Raw genomic sequence first — 23,765 nt, forward strand, 5'->3', positions numbered from 1 at the left:
CAACTGGGACCCCAATTCCGACACCTACCACCACTTCAACTGGAACCCCAACTCCGACACCCACCACCACATCAACTGGGACCCCAACTCCGACACCCACCACATCAACTGGGACCCCAACTCCGACACCTACCACCACATCAACTCGAACCCCAACTCCGACACCCACCACCACATCAACGGGGCCCCCAACTCCGACACCCACCACCACATCAACTGGGACCCCAACTCCGACACCCACCACCACTTCAACTTGGACCCCAACTCCAAGCCCTACCACCACTTCAACTGGAACCCCAACTCCGACACCCACCACCACATCAACTGGGACCCCAACTCCGACACCTACCACCACTTCAACTGGAACCCCAACTCCAGCACCCACCACCACATCAACTGGGACCCCAACTCCAAGCCCCACCACCACTTCAACTGGAACCCCAACTCCGACACCCACCACATCAACTGGGATCCGAACTCTGACACCTACCACCACTTCAACTGGAACCCCAACTCCGACACCCACCACATCAACTGGGACCCCAACTCCAACACCCACCACCACATCAACTGGAACCCCAACTCCGACACCCACCACTTCAACTGGAACCCCAACTCCGACACCCACCACATCAACTGGGACCCCAACTCCAACACCTACCACCACTTCAACTGGAACCCCAACTCCAACAACCACCACCACATCAACTGGGACCCCAACTCCAAGCCCTACCACCACTTCAACTGGAACCCCAACTCCGACACCCACCACCACATCAACTGGGACCCCAACTCCGACACCTATCACCACTTCAACTGGAACCCCAACTCCAACACCCACCACCACATCAACTGGAACCCCAACTCCGACACCCACCACCACATCAACTGGAACCCCAACTCCGACACCTACCACCACTTCAACTGGAACCCCAACTCCGACACCCACCACATCAACTGGGACCCCAACTCCGACACCCACCACCACATCAACTGGGACCCCAACTCCGACACCTACCACCACTTCAACTGGAACCCCAACTCCAACACCCACCACCACATCAACTGGGACCACAACTCCAAGCCCCACCACCACTTCAACTGGAACCCCAACTCCGACACCCACCACATCAACTGGGACCCCAACTCCAACACCCACCACCTCTTCAACTGGAACCCCAACTCCGACACCCTCATCAACTGGGACTCCAACTCCGACACCTACCACCACATCAACTGGAACCACAACTCTGACACCCTCCACCACATCAACTGGAACCCCAACTCCGACACCCACCACCATTTCAACTGGAACCCCAACTCTGACACCCACCACCACATCAACTGGAACCCCAACTCCGACACCCACCACCACATCAACTGGGACCCCAACTCCGACACCCACCACATCAACTGGGACCCCAACTCCGACACCCACCACATCAACTGAGACCCCAACTCCGACACCTACCACCACATCAACTGGGACCCCAACTCCGACACCCACCACATCAACTGGGACCCCAACTCCGACACCTACCACCACATCAACTGGAACCCCAACTCCGACACCCACCACCACATCAACTGGAACCCCAACTCCAACACCCACCACCACTTCAACTGGAACCACAACTCCGACACCCACCACATCAACTGGGATCCCAACTCCTACACCTACCACCACTTCAACTGGAACCCCAACTCCGACACCCAACACCACATCAACTGGGACTCCAACTCCAAGCCCCACCACCACTTCAACTGGAACCCCAACTCCGACACCCACCACATCAACTGGGACCCCAATTCCGACACCTACCACCACTTCAACTGGAACCCCAACTCCGACACCCACCATCACATCAACTGGGACCCCAACTCCAAGCCCCACCACCACTTCAACTGGAACCCCAACTCCGACACCCACCACATCAACTGGGACACCAACTCCGACACCTACCACCACTTCAACTGGAACCACAACTCCGACACCCACCACATCAACTGGGACCCCAACTCCAACACCCACCACCTCTTCAACTGGAACCCCAACTCCGACACCTACCACCACTTCAACTGGAACCCCAACTCTGACACCTACCACCACTTCAACTGGAACCCCAACTCCCACACCCACCACCACATCAACTGGGACCCCAACTCCAAGCCCCACCACCACTTCAACTGGAACCCCAACTCCGACACCCACCACCACATCAACTGGGACCCCAACTCCAACACCCACCACCACTTCAACTGGAACCCCAACTCCGACACCCACCACATCAACTGGGACCCCAACTCCAAGCCCTACCACCACTTCAACTGGAACCCCAACTCCGACACCCACCACCACATCAACTGGGACCCCAACTCCAAGCCCCACCACCACTTCAACTGGAACCCCAACTCCGACACCCACCACATCAACTGGGACCCCAACTCCAACACCCACCACCACTTCAACTGGAACCCCAACTCCAACACCCACCACATCAACTGGGACCCCAACTCCTACACCTACCACCACTTCAACTGGAACCCCAACTCCGACACCCACCACATCAACTGGGACCCCAACTCCGACACCTACCACCACTTCAACTGGAACCCCAACTCCGACACCCACCACCACATCAACTGGGACCCCAACTCCAAGCCCCACCACCACTTCAACTGGAACCCCAACTCCGACACCCACCACATCAACTGGGACCCCAACTCCAACACCCACCACCTCTTCAACTGGAACCCCAACTCCGACACCTACCACCACTTCAACTGGAACCCCAACTCTGACACCTACCACCACTTCAACTGGGACCCCAACTCCAAGCCCCACCACCACTTCAACTGGAACCCCAACTCCAAGCCCCACCACCACTTCAACTGGAACCCCAACTCCGACACCCACCACCACATCAACTGGGACCCCAACTCCAACACCCACCACCACTTCAACTGGAACCCCGACTCTGACACCCACCACATCAACTGGGACCCCAACTCCAAGCCCTACCACCACTTCAACTGGAACCCCAACTCCGACACCCACCACCACATCAACTGGGACCCCAACTCCAAGCCCCACCACCACTTCAACTGGAACCCCAACTCCGACACCCACCACATCAACTGGGACCCCAACTCCAACACCCACGACCTCTTCAACTGGAACCCCAACTCCAACACCCACCACATCAACTGGGACCCCAACTCCTACACCTACCACCACTTCAACTGGAACCCCAACTCCGACACCCACCACATCAACTGGGACCCCAACTCCGACACCTACCACCACTTCAACTGGAACCCCAACTCCGACACCCACCACCACATCAACTGGGACCCCAACTCCAAGCCCCACCACCACTTCAACTGGAACCCCAACTCCGACACCCACCACATCAACTGGGACACCAACTCCAACACCCACCACCACTTCAACTGGAACCACAACTCCGACACCCACCACATCAACTGGGACCCCAACTCCGACACCTACCACCACTTCAACTGGAACCCCAACTCCGACACCCACCACATCAACTGGAACCCCAACTCCGACACCCACCACCACATCAACTGGGACCCCAACTCCGACACCCACCACCACATCAACTGGGACCCCAACTCCAAGCCCCACCACCACTTCAACTGGAACCCCAACTCCGATACCCACCACCACTTCAACTGGAACCCCAACTCCGACACCCACCACCACTTCAACTGGAACCCCAACTCCGACACCCACCACATCAACTGGGACCCCAACTCCGACACCTACCACCACTTCAACTGGAACCCCAACTCCCACACCCACCACCACATCAACTGGGACCCCAACTCCAAGCCCTACCACCACTTCAACTGGAACCCCAACTCCAACACCCACCACATCAACTGAGACCCCAACTCCAAGCCCCACCACCACTTCAACTGGAACCCCAACTCCGACACCCACCACATCAACTGGGACCCCAACTCCAAGCCCCACCACCACTTCAACTGAAACCCCAACTCCGACACCCACCACATCAACTGGGACCCCAACTCCGACACCTACCACCACTTCAACTGGAACCCCAACTCCGACACCCACCACCACATCAACTGGGACCCCAACTCCAAGCCCCACCACCACTTCAACTGGAACCCCAACTCCGACACCCACCACATCAACTGGGACCCCAACTCCGACACCCACCACATCAACTGGGACCCCAACTCCGACACCTACCACCACTTCAACTGGAACCCCAACTCTGACACCCACCACATCAACTGGGACCCCAACTCCAACACCTACCACCACTTCAACTGGAACCCCAACTCCAACACCCACCACCACATCAACTGGGACCCCAACTCCAACACCCACCACCACTTCAACTGGAACCCCAACTCCGACACCCACCACCACATCAACTGGGACCCCAACTCCTACACCTACCACCACTTCAACTGGAACCCCAACTCCGACACCCACCACATCAACTGGGACCCCAACTCCGACACCTACCACCACTTCAACTGGAACCCCAACTCCGACACCCACCACCACATCAACTGGGACCCCAACTCCAAGCCCCACCACCACTTCAACTGGAACCCCAACTCCGACACCCACCACATCAACTGGGACCCCAACTCCAACACCCACCACCTCTTCAACTGGAACCCCAACTCCGACACCTACCACCACTTCAACTGGAACCCCAACTCTGACACCTACCACCACTTCAACTGGGACCCCAACTCCAAGCCCCACCACCACTTCAACTGGAACCCCAACTCCAAGCCCCACCACCACTTCAACTGGAACCCCAACTCCGACACCCACCACCACATCAACTGGGACCCCAACTCCAACACCCACCACCACTTCAACTGGAACCCCGACTCTGACACCCACCACATCAACTGGGACCCCAACTCCAAGCCCTACCACCACTTCAACTGGAACCCCAACTCCGACACCCACCACCACATCAACTGGGACCCCAACTCCAAGCCCCACCACCACTTCAACTGGAACCCCAACTCCGACACCCACCACATCAACTGGGACCCCAACTCCAACACCCACCACCACTTCAACTGGAACCCCAACTCCAACACCCACCACATCAACTGGGACCCCAACTCCTACACCTACCACCACTTCAACTGGAACCCCAACTCCGACACCCACCACATCAACTGGGACCCCAACTCCGACACCTACCACCACTTCAACTGGAACCCCAACTCCGACACCCACCACCACATCAACTGGGACCCCAACTCCAAGCCCCACCACCACTTCAACTGGAACCCCAACTCCGACACCCACCACATCAACTGGGACACCAACTCCAACACCCACCACCACTTCAACTGGAACCACAACTCCGACACCCACCACATCAACTGGGACCCCAACTCCGACACCTACCACCACTTCAACTGGAACCCCAACTCCGACACCCACCACATCAACTGGAAGCCCAACTCCGACACCCACCACCACATCAACTGGGACCCCAACTCCGACACCCACCACCACATCAACTGGGACCCCAACTCCAAGCCCCACCACCACTTCAACTGGAACCCCAACTCCGATACCCACCACCACATCAACTGGGACCCCAACTCCAACACCCACCACCACTTCAACTGGAACCCCAACTCCGACACCCACCACATCAACTGGGACCCCAACTCCGACACCTACCACCACTTCAACTGGAACCCCAACTCCCACACCCACCACCACATCAACTGGGACCCCAACTCCAAGCCCTACCACCACTTCAACTGGAACCCCAACTCCAACACCCACCACATCAACTGAGACCCCAACTCCAAGCCCCACCACCACTTCAACTGGAACCCCAACTCCGACACCCACCACATCAACTGGGACCCCAACTCCAAGCCCCACCACCACTTCAACTGAAACCCCAACTCCGACACCCACCACATCAACTGGGACCCCAACTCCGACACCTACCACCACTTCAACTGGAACCCCAACTCCGACACCCACCACCACATCAACTGGGACCCCAACTCCAAGCCCCACCACCACTTCAACTGGAACCCCAACTCCGACACCCACCACATCAACTGGGACCCCAACTCCGACACCCACCACATCAACTGGGACCCCAACTCCGACACCTACCACCACTTCAACTGGAACCCCAACTCTGACACCCACCACATCAACTGGGACCCCAACTCCAACACCTACCACCACTTCAACTGGAACCCCAACTCCAACACCCACCACCACATCAACTGGGACCCCAACTCCAACACCCACCACCACTTCAACTGGAACCCCAACTCCGACACCCACCACCACATCAACTGGGACCCCAACTCCAAGCCCCACCACCACTTCAACTGGAACCCCAACTCCGACACCCACCACATCAACTGGGACCCCAACTCCAAGCCCCACCACCACTTCAACTGGAACCCCAACTCCGACACCCACCACATCAACTGGGACCCCAACTCCAACACCCACCACCTCTTCAACTGGAACCCCAACTCCAACACCCACATCAACTGGGACCCCAAGTCCAACACCCACCACATCAACTGAGACCCCAACTCCGACACCCACCACCACTTCACCTGGAACCCCAACTACGACACCCACCACCACATCAACTGGGACCCCAACTCCAAACCCTACCACCACTTCGACTGTGACTCCAACTCCAACCCCCACCTCCACGTCAACAATTGTGGAGACATCCAGCACACCAGTGACCCCGACGTCGACAGAACCAGTGGTCACTACAACGGGAGGTGCCACGTCCTCTTCACCCACGCCTGGCACCACCCCTCCAGGTACACAAGCAGCCCGGAGCCAATGTGGCTATCGGTTCTGTCTCATGTAGGGGGAGCTTTGCAGTTCCTGGGACCCGAAGCAGGTGCTCCTTGCTCTACCCAGGGAGAGTTGTCCCCAGAAGCTCCAGGTGGGCTCATGTGCCCCTCCTGCCTCATGAGCCCTGCCATTGAGTGTTCAGGGAGCTGCTGACCATCAGCCTGTTTTGTGTCCTCATAGGATGCCTTCCCCAAGCCCTGAAGCCTCTGGTTCCCATCCCTTAGCTGTAGCTGTGTGATGGGTAGTATGGCAAAGCCATCCCAAGGAGAGGTGGCTGGGGGTGTAGAGGCTGCCAGTCATGTGGCCCGGGATACCCTCCATCTGTCCGCCCTCACCCACCTGCACCTCCCCACTGGGGCTTCGGAGGACAGCTGGTTGGCCTTTCTTGATGGATCAGTGTCCTGTGGCCTCCCCATCACATACACCATGGACAGGAGGCCCACACCCTGCCCCACCTTGAGACTGAGAGCTGGCGAAATGGGTGTGAGGCCTCCTGTGCCACATACCATGCCTCAAGCGAGCCGCCTGCATGTGTTTGCTGCCAGGCTGCCAGTGGCATCTATAGTGAGTGGACGCCCTCAGCCCTCAGCCAAGCCCTCCATTCTCACAGGCTCGTCAACCTCGGGTCCTACCTCCTCGAAGACCACCCCCACCCACTGGACCACGACTGGGCCCCCTTCATCCACCACTGGCTCGCCCTCCACACCCACGACTGTGTCAACAACCCCCATAGGAGCCCCCACATCGCCAGGACAGCCCTCGACCACACCACCCACCACCAGCATCTTGACCTCCACGGTGCCCCCAATCAGCACCCCCAGGATCACCACAAGCACTGGCTTTTCCTTCTCCTCCCCGATGAACATCTGCTGTTCTTTGGACGATACGTACTATGCCCCAGGTACCCAAGCTTTTCACTCTGACTTGGCCCTGCCAGCTGGTGGGGCTTGGTCTGCTTGACCAGTGCTTAGGGGTCAGTTGAAAGTCTGACCTGGGAGCCTGCTTGGGAAGCTGGGTGCCGGGCATGGGTGGCTGCAGCCACGAGTTGGGGGAGTGGGACGTGGGCTTCCGTTTCGTGGTCTCTGCGGGGACCTGCCTGTGGACCCTGGTGGCCAGCCCCGCATGGATGGCGTCAGCCCCGGGCTCCCCCTGCAGGTGAGCTGGTGTACAATGGCACCTACGGAGATACCTGCTATTACGTGAACTGCTCACTGGACTGCAAAATCGAGATCTTCAACTGGTCGTGCCCGTCCACGCCTACCACCCGGCCACCCACGACACCAAGCGTGCCGGCCACCTCCAAGCCCCTCCCTGCGTGCCCAGACTTCGATCCTCCCAGACAGGTCTGTGGGCAGCTCTTGTCCCTGGGCACCGGGCGTGTCTGGCATCCTGTCCTGCCTTTCTCCTGGTCACCAGGGGGCCCTGCGCCCTGCACCCCACACACCACCTCCAGTCGGGCCAAGGCTTCAGGCAGCCTCCTGGGCGAAGGGTCTGCCGGACCCCCCTGGCCTTCTCCCCCACGCCCCCTTGCCAGAGTAGGGGGCTGGTTGCCCTGCTGGACGGGGTTGCCCTTGGCCTTCAGCCTCCTGGGGGGCCTCTGAGGTGCTCCCAAGCCTAGCTCACCACCTCCTGTGTGAGCCTGGGTGCCAGGCTGGTTCCGGCTGACCCCGGGCTCTCCGTGCTGCCTCCAGGAGAATGAGACCTGGTGGCTGTGTAACTGCACCATGGCCACGTGCAAGTACAACAACACCGTGGAGCTCGTGGAGGTGAAGTGCGACCCCCCGCCCATGCCCACCTGCTCCAACGGCCTCGCGCCCGTGCGCGTCATGGACCCCAATGGGTGCTGCTGGCACTGGGAGTGCGACTGTAAGCCTGCCGCCTCTGCCGGGGCCCCTCTGCCCTCTCCCCGCTGTGTTTGTGTTCGGGTGGGCTGCAGGCCCCAGGGCGAACGGGACGGCTTTGATGGCTGTGCGCCCGCAGAGGACCAGGCATGGTTGGGGGGCATTTCTCATGCCTCCTGCTCATGCCCCATCTCAGGCCAGGGGGCAGGGAGGGGCACGGCCTTGGCCGCCGGGGTGTGGCCACTGCAGGCTGACGGGGGGGGAGGTGCTCTTGGGGCCCGAGCCCCAGGAACCAGACTTGGGGGGCCTCCCTCGGGTTCTGCTTGCTCTTCCCACCGGTCCCCCGCTCGCGACGGTGTCCCGTGTTGTCTGAGCCCCCAGCCCGGGGCTGGGCACTGGCTCACCCCGCTTCCCTCTGCAGGCTACTGCACGGGCTGGGGGGACCCGCACTACGTCACCTTCGATGGGCTGTACTACAGCTACCAGGGCAACTGCACGTACGTGCTGGTGGAGGAGGCCACCCCCACCGTGGACAACTTCGGGGTGTACATCGACAACTACCACTGCGACGTCAACGACCAAGTGTCCTGCCCCCGCACGCTCATCGTGCGCCACGAGACCCAGGAGGTGCTGCTCAAGACTGTGCACATGCTGCCCTTGGCGGTGCAGGTATGCTGGCGGGCATCCTGCTGTGGGCCCCCACCTGACGGGGGGCTGGGCCTCTTCCCCCAGAGCCAGGCTTGGGGTGGGCAGGGCAGGCTCGGTGGGCACACCTAGCTCTTCTCACAGGCCATTCGGGGACCCCTTGGCCTCCCGCACCCAGGCCCCTGCCCTCCACCCTGGGCACAGGTCTCTGGCAGAAGCCCTTCCCCGGGACAGGGGCGAGCGGGCGGGGATCTGTACCCGCCGCGTGGAGCTGGTGGTTCCCTTGGCCTGGGGAGCCCTACCCGCACTCCCGGGGGGCTCTGAGGACGGCGTCCTTGCCCCTGGGATTGGTCAGGACGAGGCTCTGGCCCGGCGAGCCGGAAAAGGAGGAGGGAGAGGGGGAGGGGAGGGCAGACACCCTCCCCCCCGCCCCGCGCTGCACGCGGCATGCGGATGGCGGGGCGACGCAGGGGTTCCCAGAGGTGCAGCGCACCACCCCGCCGCCAGACACGCGCGCCTCCAGCCGGGGCCTCCAGCCTGTGCCCCGCCGGCCTTCCCTGACCCCAGGTGTCTCGGCCGCAGGTGCAGGTCAACAGGCAGGTGGTGGCGCTGCCCTACAAGAAGTACGGGCTGCAGGTGTACGAGTCCGGCATCAACTACGTGGTGGACATCCCCGAGCTGGGTGCCCTCATCTCCTACAACGGCCTCTCCTTCTCTGTCCGGCTGCCCTACCGCCTCTTTGGCAACAACACAAAGGGCCAGTGTGGTAAGGCCGCGGCCCCGCTGCTCCCCGGGGCCGGTGGGCACCCCCGGCCGGCTGGGCCTCGCAGCCCCAGCCCCAGCCCCAGCCCCAGCCCCAGCCCCGGGGGAACCAACAGGAGTGTCGTCTAGTCTGTGCCTTGGCCCGGCCAGCTGGCCGCCAGGGACCTGGCTGGGGAAGGGGAGGGCCAGGGGCTCGGCCGGTCTGCTGGGCGGCGGGGCCCGGCGTGGGGACACCTGGGCCTTCTCGCCCGCACAGGCACGTGCACCAACACCACCGCGGACGACTGCGTGCTGCCCAGCGGGGAGGTCACGGACGACTGCGAGGTCGCGGCTGACCAGTGGGTGGTGAATGACCCCTCCAAGCCTCACTGTCCCCACATCAGCTTCACCACCAGGAGCCCGGCCACCTCGCCGCCCGTGGGCCGCGGCACCACCGCGAGGAAGGACTGCGCGTCTCCCCTCTGCGAGCTCATCAAGGACAGGTGACCCTGTCCCCCGCCGCCGAGCCGCAGCCTCCGGGGGTGGGGGGCTCCGCTCTCTGTGCCCCCACCGGGTCTGCAGAGAGGAGGCCGCAGGGCTGAGCGTGGGGCGGGGAGGGGGCCCAGGACTCGGGCTCCCCAATTTCCGAGGGGCTGAACGGCCTCGTCGGATGTGCCTCTGCCCTGTGAGGCCCCCCAGATTGCTCCTGCCTTCTGGGAGGGGACGAGGTCTGCTGGGCTTGAAGCCTGGGGGAGACCAGTTGACTCGGGGCAGAGCTGGCATTCAGGACTGGCACTGGGGAGGCGGATTTGGGCTCAGACAGAGAGGGTGCTCCCAAAGCTGGCATCACGGAGTGGCCCTAGATCGGTGAGTGGGTGCTGGGAGGCCCCCTGCGAGCTTTGCCCCCGTGGCCATTTAGACTCAGAGCGTCCGTCTCTGGGAGCACGACAGCACAGTGCCTCACCCTCGGGCAGGGGTGCCGTCCCCCTTCCCGTGAGGCCAGCCCCATCCTCGGCCCCGGTGTGGGGCTGCTGGCCCCAGGCTGAGCCACGCTCTGGGGGTAGCCTGGGTGGAGGTGCCAGGCAAGGGGCGCGTGAGAGAGGCAAGGAGCGCCAGCCAGATGGTGACATGCTGCCACCTCACAGCTTGTTCGCCGAGTGCCACGCCCTGGCACCTCCCCAGCACTACTACGAGGCCTGCATGTTCGACAGCTGCTTCGTGCCCAACTCGGGCCTGGAGTGTGCCAGCCTGCAGACCTACGCGGCCCTCTGCGCCCAGGAGGGCATCTGCGTGGACTGGCGGAACCACACCCACGGAGCCTGCCGTAAGTGCCCTCCTGCTGCGCCCCGGGCTGGTCCTGCAGGCCAGGGAGTGTCTTTGGGCTCTGCCGGGCGCTGTGCGCAGCCAGAAACCAGACTGGGGTGGGGTGGCCAGGCCAGCTGAAGACAGCCTTACAGCTGGCCCCTGCCTCCCAGCTCGGGACAGCATGGGGGGCTGAAGCAGGCAGCACCGGGCCCCTGGCCGCCTGGCCACCCTCAACCCGTGTGGGAGGGAGGGTCCAGTTGGAAGGGGCTGGCAGGACTGTCCCTTGTGGCGGGTGAGGTGGGGCCCAGGCTCCCCGCCCTGACTCTGGCTGGATGCCTGCCTCCTTCCTGCAGCGGTGACGTGCCCTGCTCACCGGGAGTACCGGGCCTGTGGTCCTGCAGAAGAGCCCACCTGCAAGTCCAGGTCAGTTGCCCGCGGACGTGCCAGTTGCCCGCGGCAGCTGGCCCCTCTGGCCATGCTTCTCGGCAGCCCTACCCGGGCCTGGGGGTCCAGCCGGAACGCACACCCATCTCACGTCGCCCTCCCCACCCCCCAGCCCCTCCCAGCAGAACAGCACGCGCCTGGTGGAAGGCTGCTTCTGCCCCGAGGGCACCATGAACTACGCCCCCGGCTTCGACGTCTGTGTGGACTTCTGCGGTAGGCTGCCCAGCCCGTGGCCTCCGCACGGGGTACCCCAGCTCCTGCCGCACCTCGGCTGGGCTCACAGGGCTGTTTCCTCTCCCTCCTAGGCTGTGTGGGGCCTGACAACGTGCCCAGAGAGGTAGGCCGACCCCCGGGTGCGGGCTCCATTCTCCCACCAACCCTGAATGGGGGGCGGAATGAGAACTGGGACTTGGGGGACTGCGTCATGAGTCACTTCAGTCCTGGGAGGCCGAGGTAGCGGGGACCACCCACCCCTCGGCGCCTCCACCACTGGCCGTCGGATGCTCTGTCTACACCTGCGGCAGCCTCTGTGGTCTGTTGTGTCTCCTCCACACCGGTTGGTCCTTCGGCTCCCCGCTGTGGTGAGCCCTGTAGCCCCCGTAGACACACGTGGTGCGCCTGCCACACGCGCCAGGCCTGTGCGGGCACAGGCTGGTGAGCAGGACTCAGTTGTGATGTTAGCGGCCTGGCCCGGAGTGGGGGGCCCCGGGTGCCCAGACCCTGGCTCGGCTGCCTGGAGGCGGGGAGGGCGTGGGCTTTCGCGTGGGCGGGTGCCCACTCTGGGCGTCGTGCCCCCCTCCCTCCCTGCAGTTTGGGGAGCACTTTGAGTTCGACTGCAAGCACTGCCTCTGCCTGGAGGGCGGCAGCGGCATCACCTGCCGGCCCAAGACCTGTGCCCCGGAGCAGCGCGTGGAGTGCTGGGAGGACGGCACCTACCCCGTCAGGGAGGTCAACCCCTTGGACACCTGCTGCAACGTCACCTCCTGCAGTAAGGCGCCCGCGGGGCAGGGAGAGGGCGCGTCCGCCGCGCGGTGGCTGGAGGCTGGGCCCTGGCTGGCGTCCGCCGGGGAGTGGGTGCTGGGGAGGCGGCAGGACGCAGCCGGCACGGGGCGCCCTCACCGTGGGCCTGCCCGTGTTTTCAGAGTGCAACGCCAGCCTGTGCAGGGAGCAGCCCCCGCTGTGCCCGCTGGGCTTCCAAGTGAAGAGCCAGATGGTCCCTGGGCGGTGCTGCCCCCGCTACTCGTGTGGTAGGTGGGCTGGGCTGGGGGGGGAGGTGGGACGGTGGGGGGGTCCTGGGGGCTCCGCCTCCACGCGGCCCACTGGACTCTCATCCCTGCTCTTTCTCCCAAGAGCCCAAGGGCGTGTGTGTCATCAACCAGGCTGAGTACCAGGTGAGCCCCGGCGGCCGGCAGGGCGGGGGCGGGGCGCGGCGGGCTGGCGGGGTGGCCCGGTGCGGGGCGGGGGCTGTGAGTTGGTGGCCCCGCCTCACCCTCCTTCCCCGTTGTCCCAGCCCGGCTCTCCAGTCTACTCGTCTAAGTGCCAGAACTGCATCTGCACGGACCGCAGGGACAACGCCACGCAGCTCAACGTCATCTCCTGCACCCACGTGCCCTGCAACACCTCCTGCAACCCTGTGAGCGGCCCCAGACCAGCCCACCCACCGGCCTCCCCGCGGAGCCCGCCTTCTTCCAAAGCCAACCTTCTGTGTCCCACAGGGCTTCAAGCTTGTGGACGCCCCGGGGGAGTGTTGCAAGAAGTGCCAGCAGACCCAGTGTGTCATCAACCTGCCCGACGACCAGAAGCTGGTCCTGAAGGTGTGTCCCGTGCATCCCGCACCGCACGGGGGCCTGCAGCCCAGCGCCGGGCTGAGGCCCCCCCGGCCCCACGGCTTGCAGGGCTGTCAGGACGCCTGCCGCGGGGTCGTGCCCCGCCAGGTAACCCAGGCACCTCTCGAGACACCTTTTCCAGCAAGATCAGCGCTGCAGGGTGTGGCGGTTAGGCTGTGGACCGGTCTTTGGGCTACGGCCGGGCCACTCCTGGGTGTCACCAGCCCCGTGGCTCTGGGCCTGCGGGCAGGGCCCCTGTCCCAGAAACTGCACGTGGCGCAGTGGCCTCAGAGCTCAGAGCGCCTGGCCTCTCTGGTTTTCTTTGTGGGTGGGGCTCCTCTGGCCTCATGCAGACCCTCCTCTGCCCGCAGCCCGGGGACAGGAAGAGGGACCCCCTGGACAACTGCACCTTCTTCAGCTGCGTGAAGACACACAACCAGCTCATCTCCTCCGTCTCCAGCATCACCTGCCCTGACTTTGACCCCGGCACCTGCGTCCCCGTGAGCGGGCCCGTCTCTGTTGGGAGCGGGGGTCCCCAGTGTCCCTGAGGGATTGGGTCCCCGAGCTAGGGCAGTGGCTGCCCTGAGAGGCTCCTGCCCGGGCCCCGAAGCCCACCGCTGTGGCAGGAGGCAGGGGTCTCTCACCAGTGGGGTCTGGGGCTCAGCTCATTCTCCTTCTCTCCAGGGCTCCGTCACGCTCATGCCCAACGGCTGCTGCAGGAAATGTGAGTGCGGACGGGTGGGCGGGTGGCTCCTGGGCATGGCCGCAGCCTGGCGGTGGGCTCCACCCGGGGCCCCTTGGAGCAGGGGAGGATGGTGCCCCCGGAACCCCCTCCCCCCGGGGCCCTCTCAGGTGGATGCTGGGTGCCCCGGAAGCCTGTATCCCTTCCCAGGAAGCAGGACCGAGCCCGGCTTGCTTGAGGGCGGCCAGGGTGGGGTGCAGGGGAGGGGAGAGGACGCAGTGAGGGAGAGAGGGAGGCCCCGGAAGGTGGAGACCCCAGCCTCCCCCCCCCACCCCAGGCATCCCTCGCAATGCGACCAGGGTCGGCTGCTCCACCATCTCCGTCATCAGGGAAATTTCCTACCATGGCTGCACCGCACTGGTGACCATGAACGACTGCTCCGGGTCCTGTGGGACCTTTGCCATGTGAGTCCCGGCGGCAGGTGGCCCTGGTGGGGGAGGGGTGTGCTGCGCCTGCCCAGCTGGCAGCGGCCCCTCACTCCGGCCTCCCCCCAGGTACTCGGCCCAGGCGCAGTCCCTGGACCACAAGTGCTCCTGCTGCAAGGAGTATCGCACCAGCCAGCGGGAGGTGACGCTGCGGTGCCCGGGCGGCCGGACGCTCAGACACACCTACACCCACATCGACAGCTGTCTGTGCCAGGACACCGTGTGCCAGCTGCCCTCCCAGCACAGGACCCGGCGCTCCGGCCCCAGGGTCCTGGGCCCAGGGAGGGGCTGAGCAGAGAGGGCTCGGCCACCGGGCCCGCCGCCACCGGCCACCGCCCGGCGTGTCCCCTCCCCCGGTGAATCTCCTCGCTTCCTCCACCTTCTACGCTGACTTTCTCTCCACGAATATTTATTTTCTGAGCCTTTTTTCAACTCTTCGCTTTTCCAAATAAACTCGGGCAATGATGCCGTGCCGGTGTGCTTCAGTAGACGCTGAGGGGTCTGGGGCTCTGCCGTGCAAGGCCCAGGTGCGGCCGCTTCCCGGGGCACGAGCGGGGCCTGGCCACCAGGCCCCGCGCACAGGACACGCGCGCCATCGTGCACATGTGCCTGACCTGGCTTTCGCGAACCCCTCGGCCCTGTCCTGCCCAGTCCTGTTCTCGGCCTGTGCGGAGCCCTGGCTGGGCCGGCAAGAGGCAGGTGGCCCCCTCTCGGAAGCCCTCAGAGCCTGAATTTGGGAAAAAGGACGCTCCGTCCTTTTCACAGCCGTTACATCCACACGTGCACCTGTGTTTGTGTGTGCAGGAGCGTGTGTGTTTGCACGCGTGATCTATGTGTGAGTGCGCACGGGCGTGTGTGCGCCCCCTGGGGAAAATAAAGAAGGGTCTGGTCCACGGACCGGGGGCAGCACGCTGGCGCCTGCTACCAAAAAACCACCAAAAGCGACCTTCTGGGTCCTTCTGGGATGCTCTGAAGCGGCCAGCAGAGCTGGCGGAGCCTCCAGACTGACTGGCATTCTCTCTGGCTGGCTCCGTGGACCCTGGCAGAGGCGACCCTGTGTGTGCCCTGTGTGTTCACGTGGCCACCGGCCTGACCCTGACCTGTCACCAGGTCAGCGCAGCAGCACCCTGGGTCCAGGGCCCTGCCCCCGCCCCGCCCCCTCTGGTGACTTCTGGTTGTCCCTGGTGCACTGCTCCTATGTGCTCAGCTGGTTTGGGCTGGCTTGGGAGCCACCAGGTCCCCTCCTAAAGCAGGTTTGCTGAGGGGACGCGGGAGCAGCCCATCCTTGCTGAATGGCCCCACGGGGTCCTGGGTGCTTCAGAACCAGCCCTGCACCCCCAGGCTCTCAGCTGTTCTGACGTCCCCTCCTGGGCCATGAGGGCCATGAACTCTGCCCTCTCGGGGCGTGGCCTGTGCCCTGACACGGACCCAGGCCCGGCAGCCCCCCGGCACAGGCTGCGTGACCTGCAGGACAGGATGGCGGGGAGGGGGCTGCGGTCTGCTTTCAGGTCCAGAGCTGGGAAGTGGGGGCTCCAGGGTGACCAGGGGTGACTGAGGGGGCAACTGCACGCCCAGACCCCCTGATTTGAGCAGAACAGCCCCGGGTTTTCTCTCTTGCGGGAGAAAGGACGAGCGAAGATGCAGGCGCGCTCCCCTCGCGCAGGACCTCGGGGGTTGGGAGGGTCGTTTCCTTTTCTTGCTTCTCTCAGGCCAGCTGTTCCTGCCCCACCTCCACCTTTCAGACGGGGCTTCGGGGGGGGTCTGCTGTCTGCTGGGACAACTGAACACTGAACCGGGGGTGTCGCCACTGCCCCTTCTCTGCTCTGGGAGCAGCGCTGCTCCCACCCGGCTCTCCCAACCAGGCCTTTCACCTGAGGGCCCCCACCAGGCCCGGGGCTGCTCCGCAGGTGTTCCTTGCCGGCCCCAGACCTGGTTTCTAGCTGGGGAGGGGTCCTCGTGGAGACCCCAGGGCCGATCGCACACGCCCTGCCCTTGCAAACCAGCATGACAGGCAGTGCCTGCTCCCTGGCCCCAAGGCAGAGCGGGGACCAGCCAGACTCAGGGTCCGCTGGTGACAGGCTCTGATGTCCCCAGTCACCTGTCTGGGAGACCCCGCGTGACTCCTTTGGCAAATGGGGGGTGGGGGGGGGCAGGCAGGGCAGCCCCTCCCCGCAGCTCTGTCTTCTTCCTCTCCTGGCTCACAGCCTGAGCTCACAGCCTGGCCTCCCGAGGCACCCTGGGGTACCCCCTGGACGACGAGGGCCATCGGCTTCTCCCGGGCCCCACAGTGGGCTGTCCCCTGTCTGTGGTGCCCCCAGGGCAGAGGAGACAAGGACCAGGCCAGCCAAGAGGGCAGTCTAGGCCCTGGTCCCGGAGGCGGCGGGGCCGCGGCCTTGGGGTGCCCTGGTAAGGGGGTTAGGCCTGGGCAGGAGCAGCGGCCCCTCCACACGCTGCACCGCCAACGCCCCCCAGCCCTGGGTCTTCGCCACCTCGGTAAGGGGGGGAAGGGCGCTGTCTGCGCAAGAAGAGAGCGCCTCACGCCTTGTTGCCACTGCGGGCCTGTTTTTCCTGCTGCCCCCCAGGCCCACACCCTGCAAGGGCCCTGACAGAGGGACCACGCCAACCCCTTGTTCAGTGGGGAGCCTCAGGCCTGGTGGGCAAGGGGTCTCCCAAGGCCCCCACGGAGGCCCCGAGGCAGGGTTGACAAGCCGTGGGTCCCTCTGCTGTGTGCTCCCCTGCCCCCAGACCCGCCCGGCAGGTACCCCGCCTGGCCCTCCCTGGAGCCTGCTGCTGTGACCTGCACCTGGGGTGGGCAGGGGCCACAAGTGCCCGTCTGGCCTCACGGTCTGCAGCTCAGCTATGCTGACCCCTGGGGATGCCAGCCGGCCCAGGCGTGTCCAGGGCAGGTGGACACACAGAAGAGCTGGTCCTTGTGGACCCGTGGCCGTGGTGCCCGCTCAGGCTGCAGCTGTGCGGATGCTTTGGTGGGGCTGGGGAATTGGGGTGGCCCCCCCAGAGGGCTGTGACCGTTACAACAAACGAGTAGTGCCTGGCCTGCTGTGCCCAGGCTTTCAGGAGGCTATGAGGCCACGCTCAGCCTCAGGAAGGTGGCAGAGTCGGGAACCCTGCCTGGGCCCAGAGAAGGGCCGGGCCTCCTGGGCCTGTAGGGAAAGGGGAGTCATCAGCCCCAGGGCAATTTTCTGGGGCTCTGCAGGGCACCAGCAGTGAAGGGAGCCCGCGGCCGCGGTGGCTGGCCGGGGCCCACAGGGCAGCGGTGGAGACCCCGATGGGAACACAGCCCTTCCGAGCCGCTGCCTGGGCAGGCCCGCCCTCACCCGGTGCCTGGACATTCACGCGGAGACCCGGCTCAGGGTGCTGCCACCTGGTTCTTCCCGGGAACCTTTTAAACTCACTCTGAGTCGAGCCCCTGGACGTCAGCGACCTCTGTCCCACCACCCGTGACCCAGGGCGGAGGACCCTGTGCCCCACGCTGCCCCTGGCATCTGGGATCTGCGGGTGCTAAACCTCGTGACTTGACTTTGTGCTGAAACTGCACCTGCCACGGAAACGGCCTGGGGCTTCCCTTCTCCAGGGGCTCGGGTCCGAGGGAGCGTGGGGGCCCCTCCTTCTGCGGCTCGTGAGCTGCTACACCCGCCCGGTCCTGGCTTTGCAGCCTGACTCTGGGAAAGGGTCTGCCCTCAGAAGCAGCTCTGGACAAGCAGGGTGGGGCCTGGGGGCCGCTCCCTTTGAGGGGACCCCGCCGCCCTCCTCACTTCTCTTTCCTGGGGGGCACCTGCCGGTATCTTAAATTGGAAATGAGCCTGATGGACCCCGAGTGTCCCACCTGACCCCAGCAGAAGCACGTCTGTCTAGCTCATGTGGCTCATGCACAAAGAGGGAGCGCGCTCCGGCCCTGAGACAGAAGTCCACATGGAATTAAAGGAAACATCAACAACAGAGAGACAGCTACCTGGAAAATCTGAATATTTAGAAACTAAGACACAGGTTTTTTCCTTCTTAAGGTTGCACCTGCGGCACATGGAAGTTCCTGGGCTAGGGTTCAAATCAGAGCCGCAGCTGCAGGCCCACACCATAGCCACAGCAGCTCGGGATCCTTAACCCACTGAGTGAGGCCAGGGATCGAACCCGCAACCTCATGGATAGTAGTCAGTTTCATTACCACTGAGCCACAGTGGAAACTCCTTCTATGTTTATTTTTTTAAAAAAGAAGTTTTGGAGTTCCCATTGTGGTTCATGAGTTCCCATGACGGGAACTCCTTATTGTGTATATATATATATATATATATATATATATATATATATTTTTTTTTTTTTTTTTTTTTTGTCTTTTCTGGGGCTGCACCATGGCATACGGAGGTTCCCAGGCTAGGGCTCTAATCAGACCTACACCAGAGCCACAGCAACGCGGGATCCTTTAACCCACTGAGCGAGGCCAGGGATCGAACCCACAACCTCATGGTTCCTAGTCAGATTTGCTAACCCCTGAGCCACGACGGGAACTCCCTTACTTTATTTTTTAAAAAAAGAAGGGTTGGCATTCCCAAGTGGCTCAGTGGTAATGAACCCAACCGGTATCCAGTTGGCATCAATCCCTGGCATCGCTCAGTGGGTTAAGGATCCCACGTCGCCATGAGCTGTGGTGTAGGCTGCAGATGTGGCCCAGATCCCACGTTGCTGTGGCTGTGGTGTGGGCCGGTGGCTACAGCTCCGATTCGACCCCTAGCCTGGGAACCTCTGACATATGCTGCACCTGCAGCCCTAAAAAGAAGACAAAATAATATTAAAATTAAAAAAATTAAAAATAAAAATTAAAAAATTAAGATTAAAATTAAAAAATAAAAATAAATAAAAAATAGAAATAAAATAAAAATAACAAATAACGAATATGATGCAAACTATTGCCTTTTGAGTGGATGAACGTTGCGGTTCTGCCGTACACATTGGGAACGATCTAGCTGCTTCCGACGGAGGATGATAGAGGATGACGCCAGAGAAAGAACGTGTGTGCGTGTGTGCGACTGGGTCACCATGCTGTACGGTAGGAAATCGACAGAACACTGTAAACTGGCTGTAAAGGAGAAAAGTGGAACTCCCTAAATTAAAGATAAACAATAAATAAAATATAATAAAAATGAAAATTTAATAAATTTAATAAAAATAAAAAATAAAAATAAACGAAACATTAAAGTTAAAATTAAAAAATAAACATAGAAATTTAAAAAATTAAAATTAAAATTACAAAAAAAGTTATTGGATGGCTGCACACCTGAAATTAACATGTTGTGTTAGTTTTGGGTGTATAGCAAAGTGAATCGGCCACACACACACATATGAGTCAATTCTTTTTCGGATTCTCCCCGCACAGGCTGTCACAGAGTATGGAATCCATTGCCTGGGGCCACATGGTGGGTCCTTCCTACTGACCAGGTAGGGCTGCCGTGGTTGTATATCCGAGTCCCAACCTCCCAATCCATTCCTCTCCCCCAAGTTTCCCCTTTGGTAACCGTAAGTTTGGTTTTAAAATCTTTGAGCCTGTTCCTATTCTGTGAATAAGTTCTTCTGCACCATTTTTATTAGAGTCCACGTGTTAGTGATCTTATGATATTTGTCTTCCTCTGGCTGACTTACTTCACTCGGTGTGATAATCTCTAGGCTCATCCATGTTTCTGCAAATGGAATTGCTTCATTTTTTATGGCCGAGTAATATTCCATTGTATGTATGTCCCACATCTTCCTTATCCAGTCCTCTGTCGTGGGACATTTAGTTTGCTTCCATTACTTGGCTACTGTAAATAGTTCTTCAGTGAAAACTGGGGTGCAGGGGATCCTTTCAAATTATCGTTTTCTCTGGGTACATGCCCCGGATTGGGATTTGCTGGATCATATGGTAGTTCTATATTTAGTTGTTGTTGATTTCTTTTTTTTTTTTTTTGCCATGCCTGGGGCATTTGGAAATTCCCTGGCCATGGATTAAACCCAAGCCACTGCAGCGACCATCATGCTGGGTCCCTAACACGCCATCTGCCTCAAGAGGGCTGCTATATTCACTCTTCTAAGGAGCCTCTAGAATGTTCTCCACAGTGGTTGCACCAATCTACTTTCCCACCGGCAGTGTAGGAGGGTTCCCTGTTCCCCGCACCCTCTCCAGCATTTACTGTTTGTAGACTTTTTGATGCCGGCCATTGTGACTGGTGTGAGGTGGTACCTCATGGTAGTTTTGCCTGGCGTTTCTCTAATAATGAGGGATGTTGAGCCTCAAACTTGTACCAGAGGCCCGTGCAATAAGACAAGTAAAAGAAATGAAAGATACTCAGATGGGGAAGAGCTGAATGGAATATTTTATACAGAAGTCTACATTTGCAGATGATGTATTTATGCATGTAGATAACCCTGAGGATTAAAATATCTACGGGAAATAATAAATAAATTTATAAGCCTTGCAGGATGTAAGATAATAGACAAACCCCAAAGGCATTTCTATATAGTAGAATTGCACAGTAGAATGAAATGAAAGAAAGCAGCTCAATTGACAACAGCACCATAAATAAAATACTTAGGCGTCGAGTTAGCGGAAGTTGCCGGAGATGCGTACACCAAAGGCTACGAGATATGACGAAGCGAAACACAAAGGCTGAGGTTAAGTGGAAACCTACACTGCGCTCACGGTGGAGGATCTGACACTGGGAACGTGGTCGCCTCCTCAGACTCACGCGGATTCAACGCAATACCAGTCAAATTCCTGACAGCTTTGTCGGAGAAACTTGCAAGGAGATTTTAAGTTCATAATGAAAGGCCAAGGACCTGGTGTCGCCAAATAATTCTGAAAAGTGAAGACTAAGCTGGAGGGCCAGTATTACCTGGTTTCAGGAAAATGTTATGTAGATATAGTTTACATTGGTTACTATTTATATCATTGTAAAGATAGAGTCTATATAATTAGCAGTGGAGGCCAGTGGTCTAAAGACAGTCTACGGGAGTTCCCTGGTGGCTCAGTGGGTTGAGGACCCAGCATGGTCACTGCTATGGCTTGGGACACTGCTGGGATTCGAGTTTAATCCCTGGCCCGAGAATTTCCTCATGCCACTGGCACAACCAAAAAAAAAAAAAAAAAAAAAAGAAAAGAAAAATAGAAAGACAAAGATAGATGTACAGATCAGTGCTGTAGGATGGAGCGCCCAGGAATCGATGAAGGCAGTGAAGAGGGTAACGGGAGTATTTCTAACGAATAATGCCACGTGACTGCCTATCTGTGTGGATCAGAAATGAATCTTGACCCTTAGCTGGCACCACATACCAATTTCATAACCTAAATGCAAGGGCAAAAAGAATTACATTTACAGAAAAAATATAGAAGAAAATATTTATGACATCGAGTTAGGCAAAGATTTTCAAACCATACACAGAAAGCACAAGATGGGAAAGAAAAAAGTCCAACAAAATAGACCTAAGATTAAAAACTTTTGGGAGTTCCCCTCTGGCTCAGTGGTAACGAACCCAACTGGGTTCCATGAGGATGTGGGTTCAATCCCTGGCCTTGCTCAGTGGGTTAAGGATCTGGTGTTGCTGTAGCTGTGGAGTAGGCTGGTGGCTACAGCTCCAATTAGATCACTAGCCTGGACACTTCCTTATGTGGAGGGTGCGGCCCTAAAAAGCAAAAAACAAACAAACAAACCCCCCCCAAACCCAAAAAACTTTTGCTCTTTGAAAATCAAAAAGTTGCAGGGAGTTCCCATTGTGTCTCAGTGGTAACAAAACCGTCAATATCCATGAGGATGTGGGTTTGATCCCTGGCCTCGCTCAGTGGGTGAAGGAGCTGCGTGGCTGTGGCTGTGGTGCAGGCCGGCAGCTGCAGCTCCAATTTGACTCCTAGCCTGGGAACTTCCAAATGCTGCAGGTGTGGCACTAATAAAAAAAGAAAGAAAGAAAGATGTATTTACCAGAAGGCAAGCCACAGTCTGGGAGAAAATTTTGCAAAACAAATGTCTACAGAGGAACGTATATCCAGCCTATGTCAGGAACGCGTACGCAACTCAACAGAAAGCCTAAAGCATTTAATTAAAAAAAACAGGCAAAAGATTTGCGGGATCCCTCGCAAGATGCAACAGAGGAAAGGCCTACATTTGCGTCCGGGCTGCCCGTCCCCGGTCTGCCGTTGGCTGCTGGGCATAGGAGAGGCGGTGGGAGCTCCCTGCCGCCAGCAAGAAAGTGCAGAGATGTTCCCGACTCCACACACGGGTCACGCGACAGGATGGGAGCACGTCGCACGTGCGCTCGCGACGCCACCCGGTGCTCCACTCGTGGAGTTTCCCCAGGTCGGAGGTCCTCGGCCTCCCAGAGACGCGCGTGCGCGTGCGTGTGCAAAGCAGCATCCTTCAGGATGTCCGAGCAACGGGACCAGGACGTAGGCCCCGCCCCCGGGGAAGGGAGGACCGGGGACCGCATCCTGGACGCCGCGGCACGACTGCGCGGGAGCGAGGGACCCTGTCGCTGTAGGCAGCCTGGGCGGGTTTCGAAAGCGTCGTTCGTTGGGCGGTGTCGAATCCAAAGGACCGTGGGAATCGGTCCGAGGGAGTCGAAACGACACACCCGGGGAAAGAGAGCCCGGCGGTGCTTTGCTGGGACCCGGGATCGGGAAAGGGACCAGGTGCGCAATGACACCAAGAAGCCTTTGAGTTTCTCCACCTGACGGTGGAGGAGGCCACACCACGGCCTCCAGTGACTACGACTCACCCGGCTGTACAGACGCCACATCTCCGGCAGGATGGTTCTGTTGTGGGGCAGCGACAAGTGCCCCTGGATCTTGGTGGCCTGTGGCAACAGAGGTTTCTGGGCACCCGGGGCTGTCTTCTCACTCCAGGACCTCGGGTGACGGGGCTGCTC

At 60.3% G+C, this 23,765-nt stretch overlaps 1 protein-coding gene across 1 annotated transcript in view; it reads left to right on the top strand.

Moving 5' to 3' along the window:
* The window catches only part of MUC2 (mucin 2, oligomeric mucus/gel-forming), a 34,799-nt gene extending 19,473 nt beyond the window's left edge, over positions 1-15,326 (top strand). Inside the window, exons 35-55 of the mRNA XM_047774905.1 lie at positions 32-6,430; positions 6,578-6,742; positions 7,708-7,796; positions 8,051-8,238; positions 8,587-8,761; positions 9,158-9,405; positions 9,964-10,147; positions 10,400-10,625; positions 11,268-11,446; positions 11,781-11,850; positions 11,984-12,084; positions 12,177-12,208; positions 12,682-12,859; positions 13,014-13,118; positions 13,222-13,262; positions 13,382-13,504; positions 13,587-13,685; positions 14,069-14,197; positions 14,382-14,421; positions 14,717-14,843; positions 14,934-15,326. Of these exons, the coding sequence (XP_047630861.1) occupies positions 32-6,430; positions 6,578-6,742; positions 7,708-7,796; positions 8,051-8,238; positions 8,587-8,761; positions 9,158-9,405; positions 9,964-10,147; positions 10,400-10,625; positions 11,268-11,446; positions 11,781-11,850; positions 11,984-12,084; positions 12,177-12,208; positions 12,682-12,859; positions 13,014-13,118; positions 13,222-13,262; positions 13,382-13,504; positions 13,587-13,685; positions 14,069-14,197; positions 14,382-14,421; positions 14,717-14,843; positions 14,934-15,156 (9,121 nt within the window). The 3' untranslated portion in view covers positions 15,157-15,326. The remainder of the gene's footprint in view (positions 1-31; positions 6,431-6,577; positions 6,743-7,707; positions 7,797-8,050; positions 8,239-8,586; positions 8,762-9,157; positions 9,406-9,963; positions 10,148-10,399; positions 10,626-11,267; positions 11,447-11,780; positions 11,851-11,983; positions 12,085-12,176; positions 12,209-12,681; positions 12,860-13,013; positions 13,119-13,221; positions 13,263-13,381; positions 13,505-13,586; positions 13,686-14,068; positions 14,198-14,381; positions 14,422-14,716; positions 14,844-14,933) is intronic.
* Positions 15,327-23,765: the final 8,439 nt, after the last annotated feature.

Source organism: Phacochoerus africanus, chromosome 4 (genome assembly GCF_016906955.1).
Source record: "Phacochoerus africanus isolate WHEZ1 chromosome 4, ROS_Pafr_v1, whole genome shotgun sequence".
Lineage (NCBI taxonomy): Eukaryota > Metazoa > Chordata > Mammalia > Artiodactyla > Suidae > Phacochoerus > Phacochoerus africanus.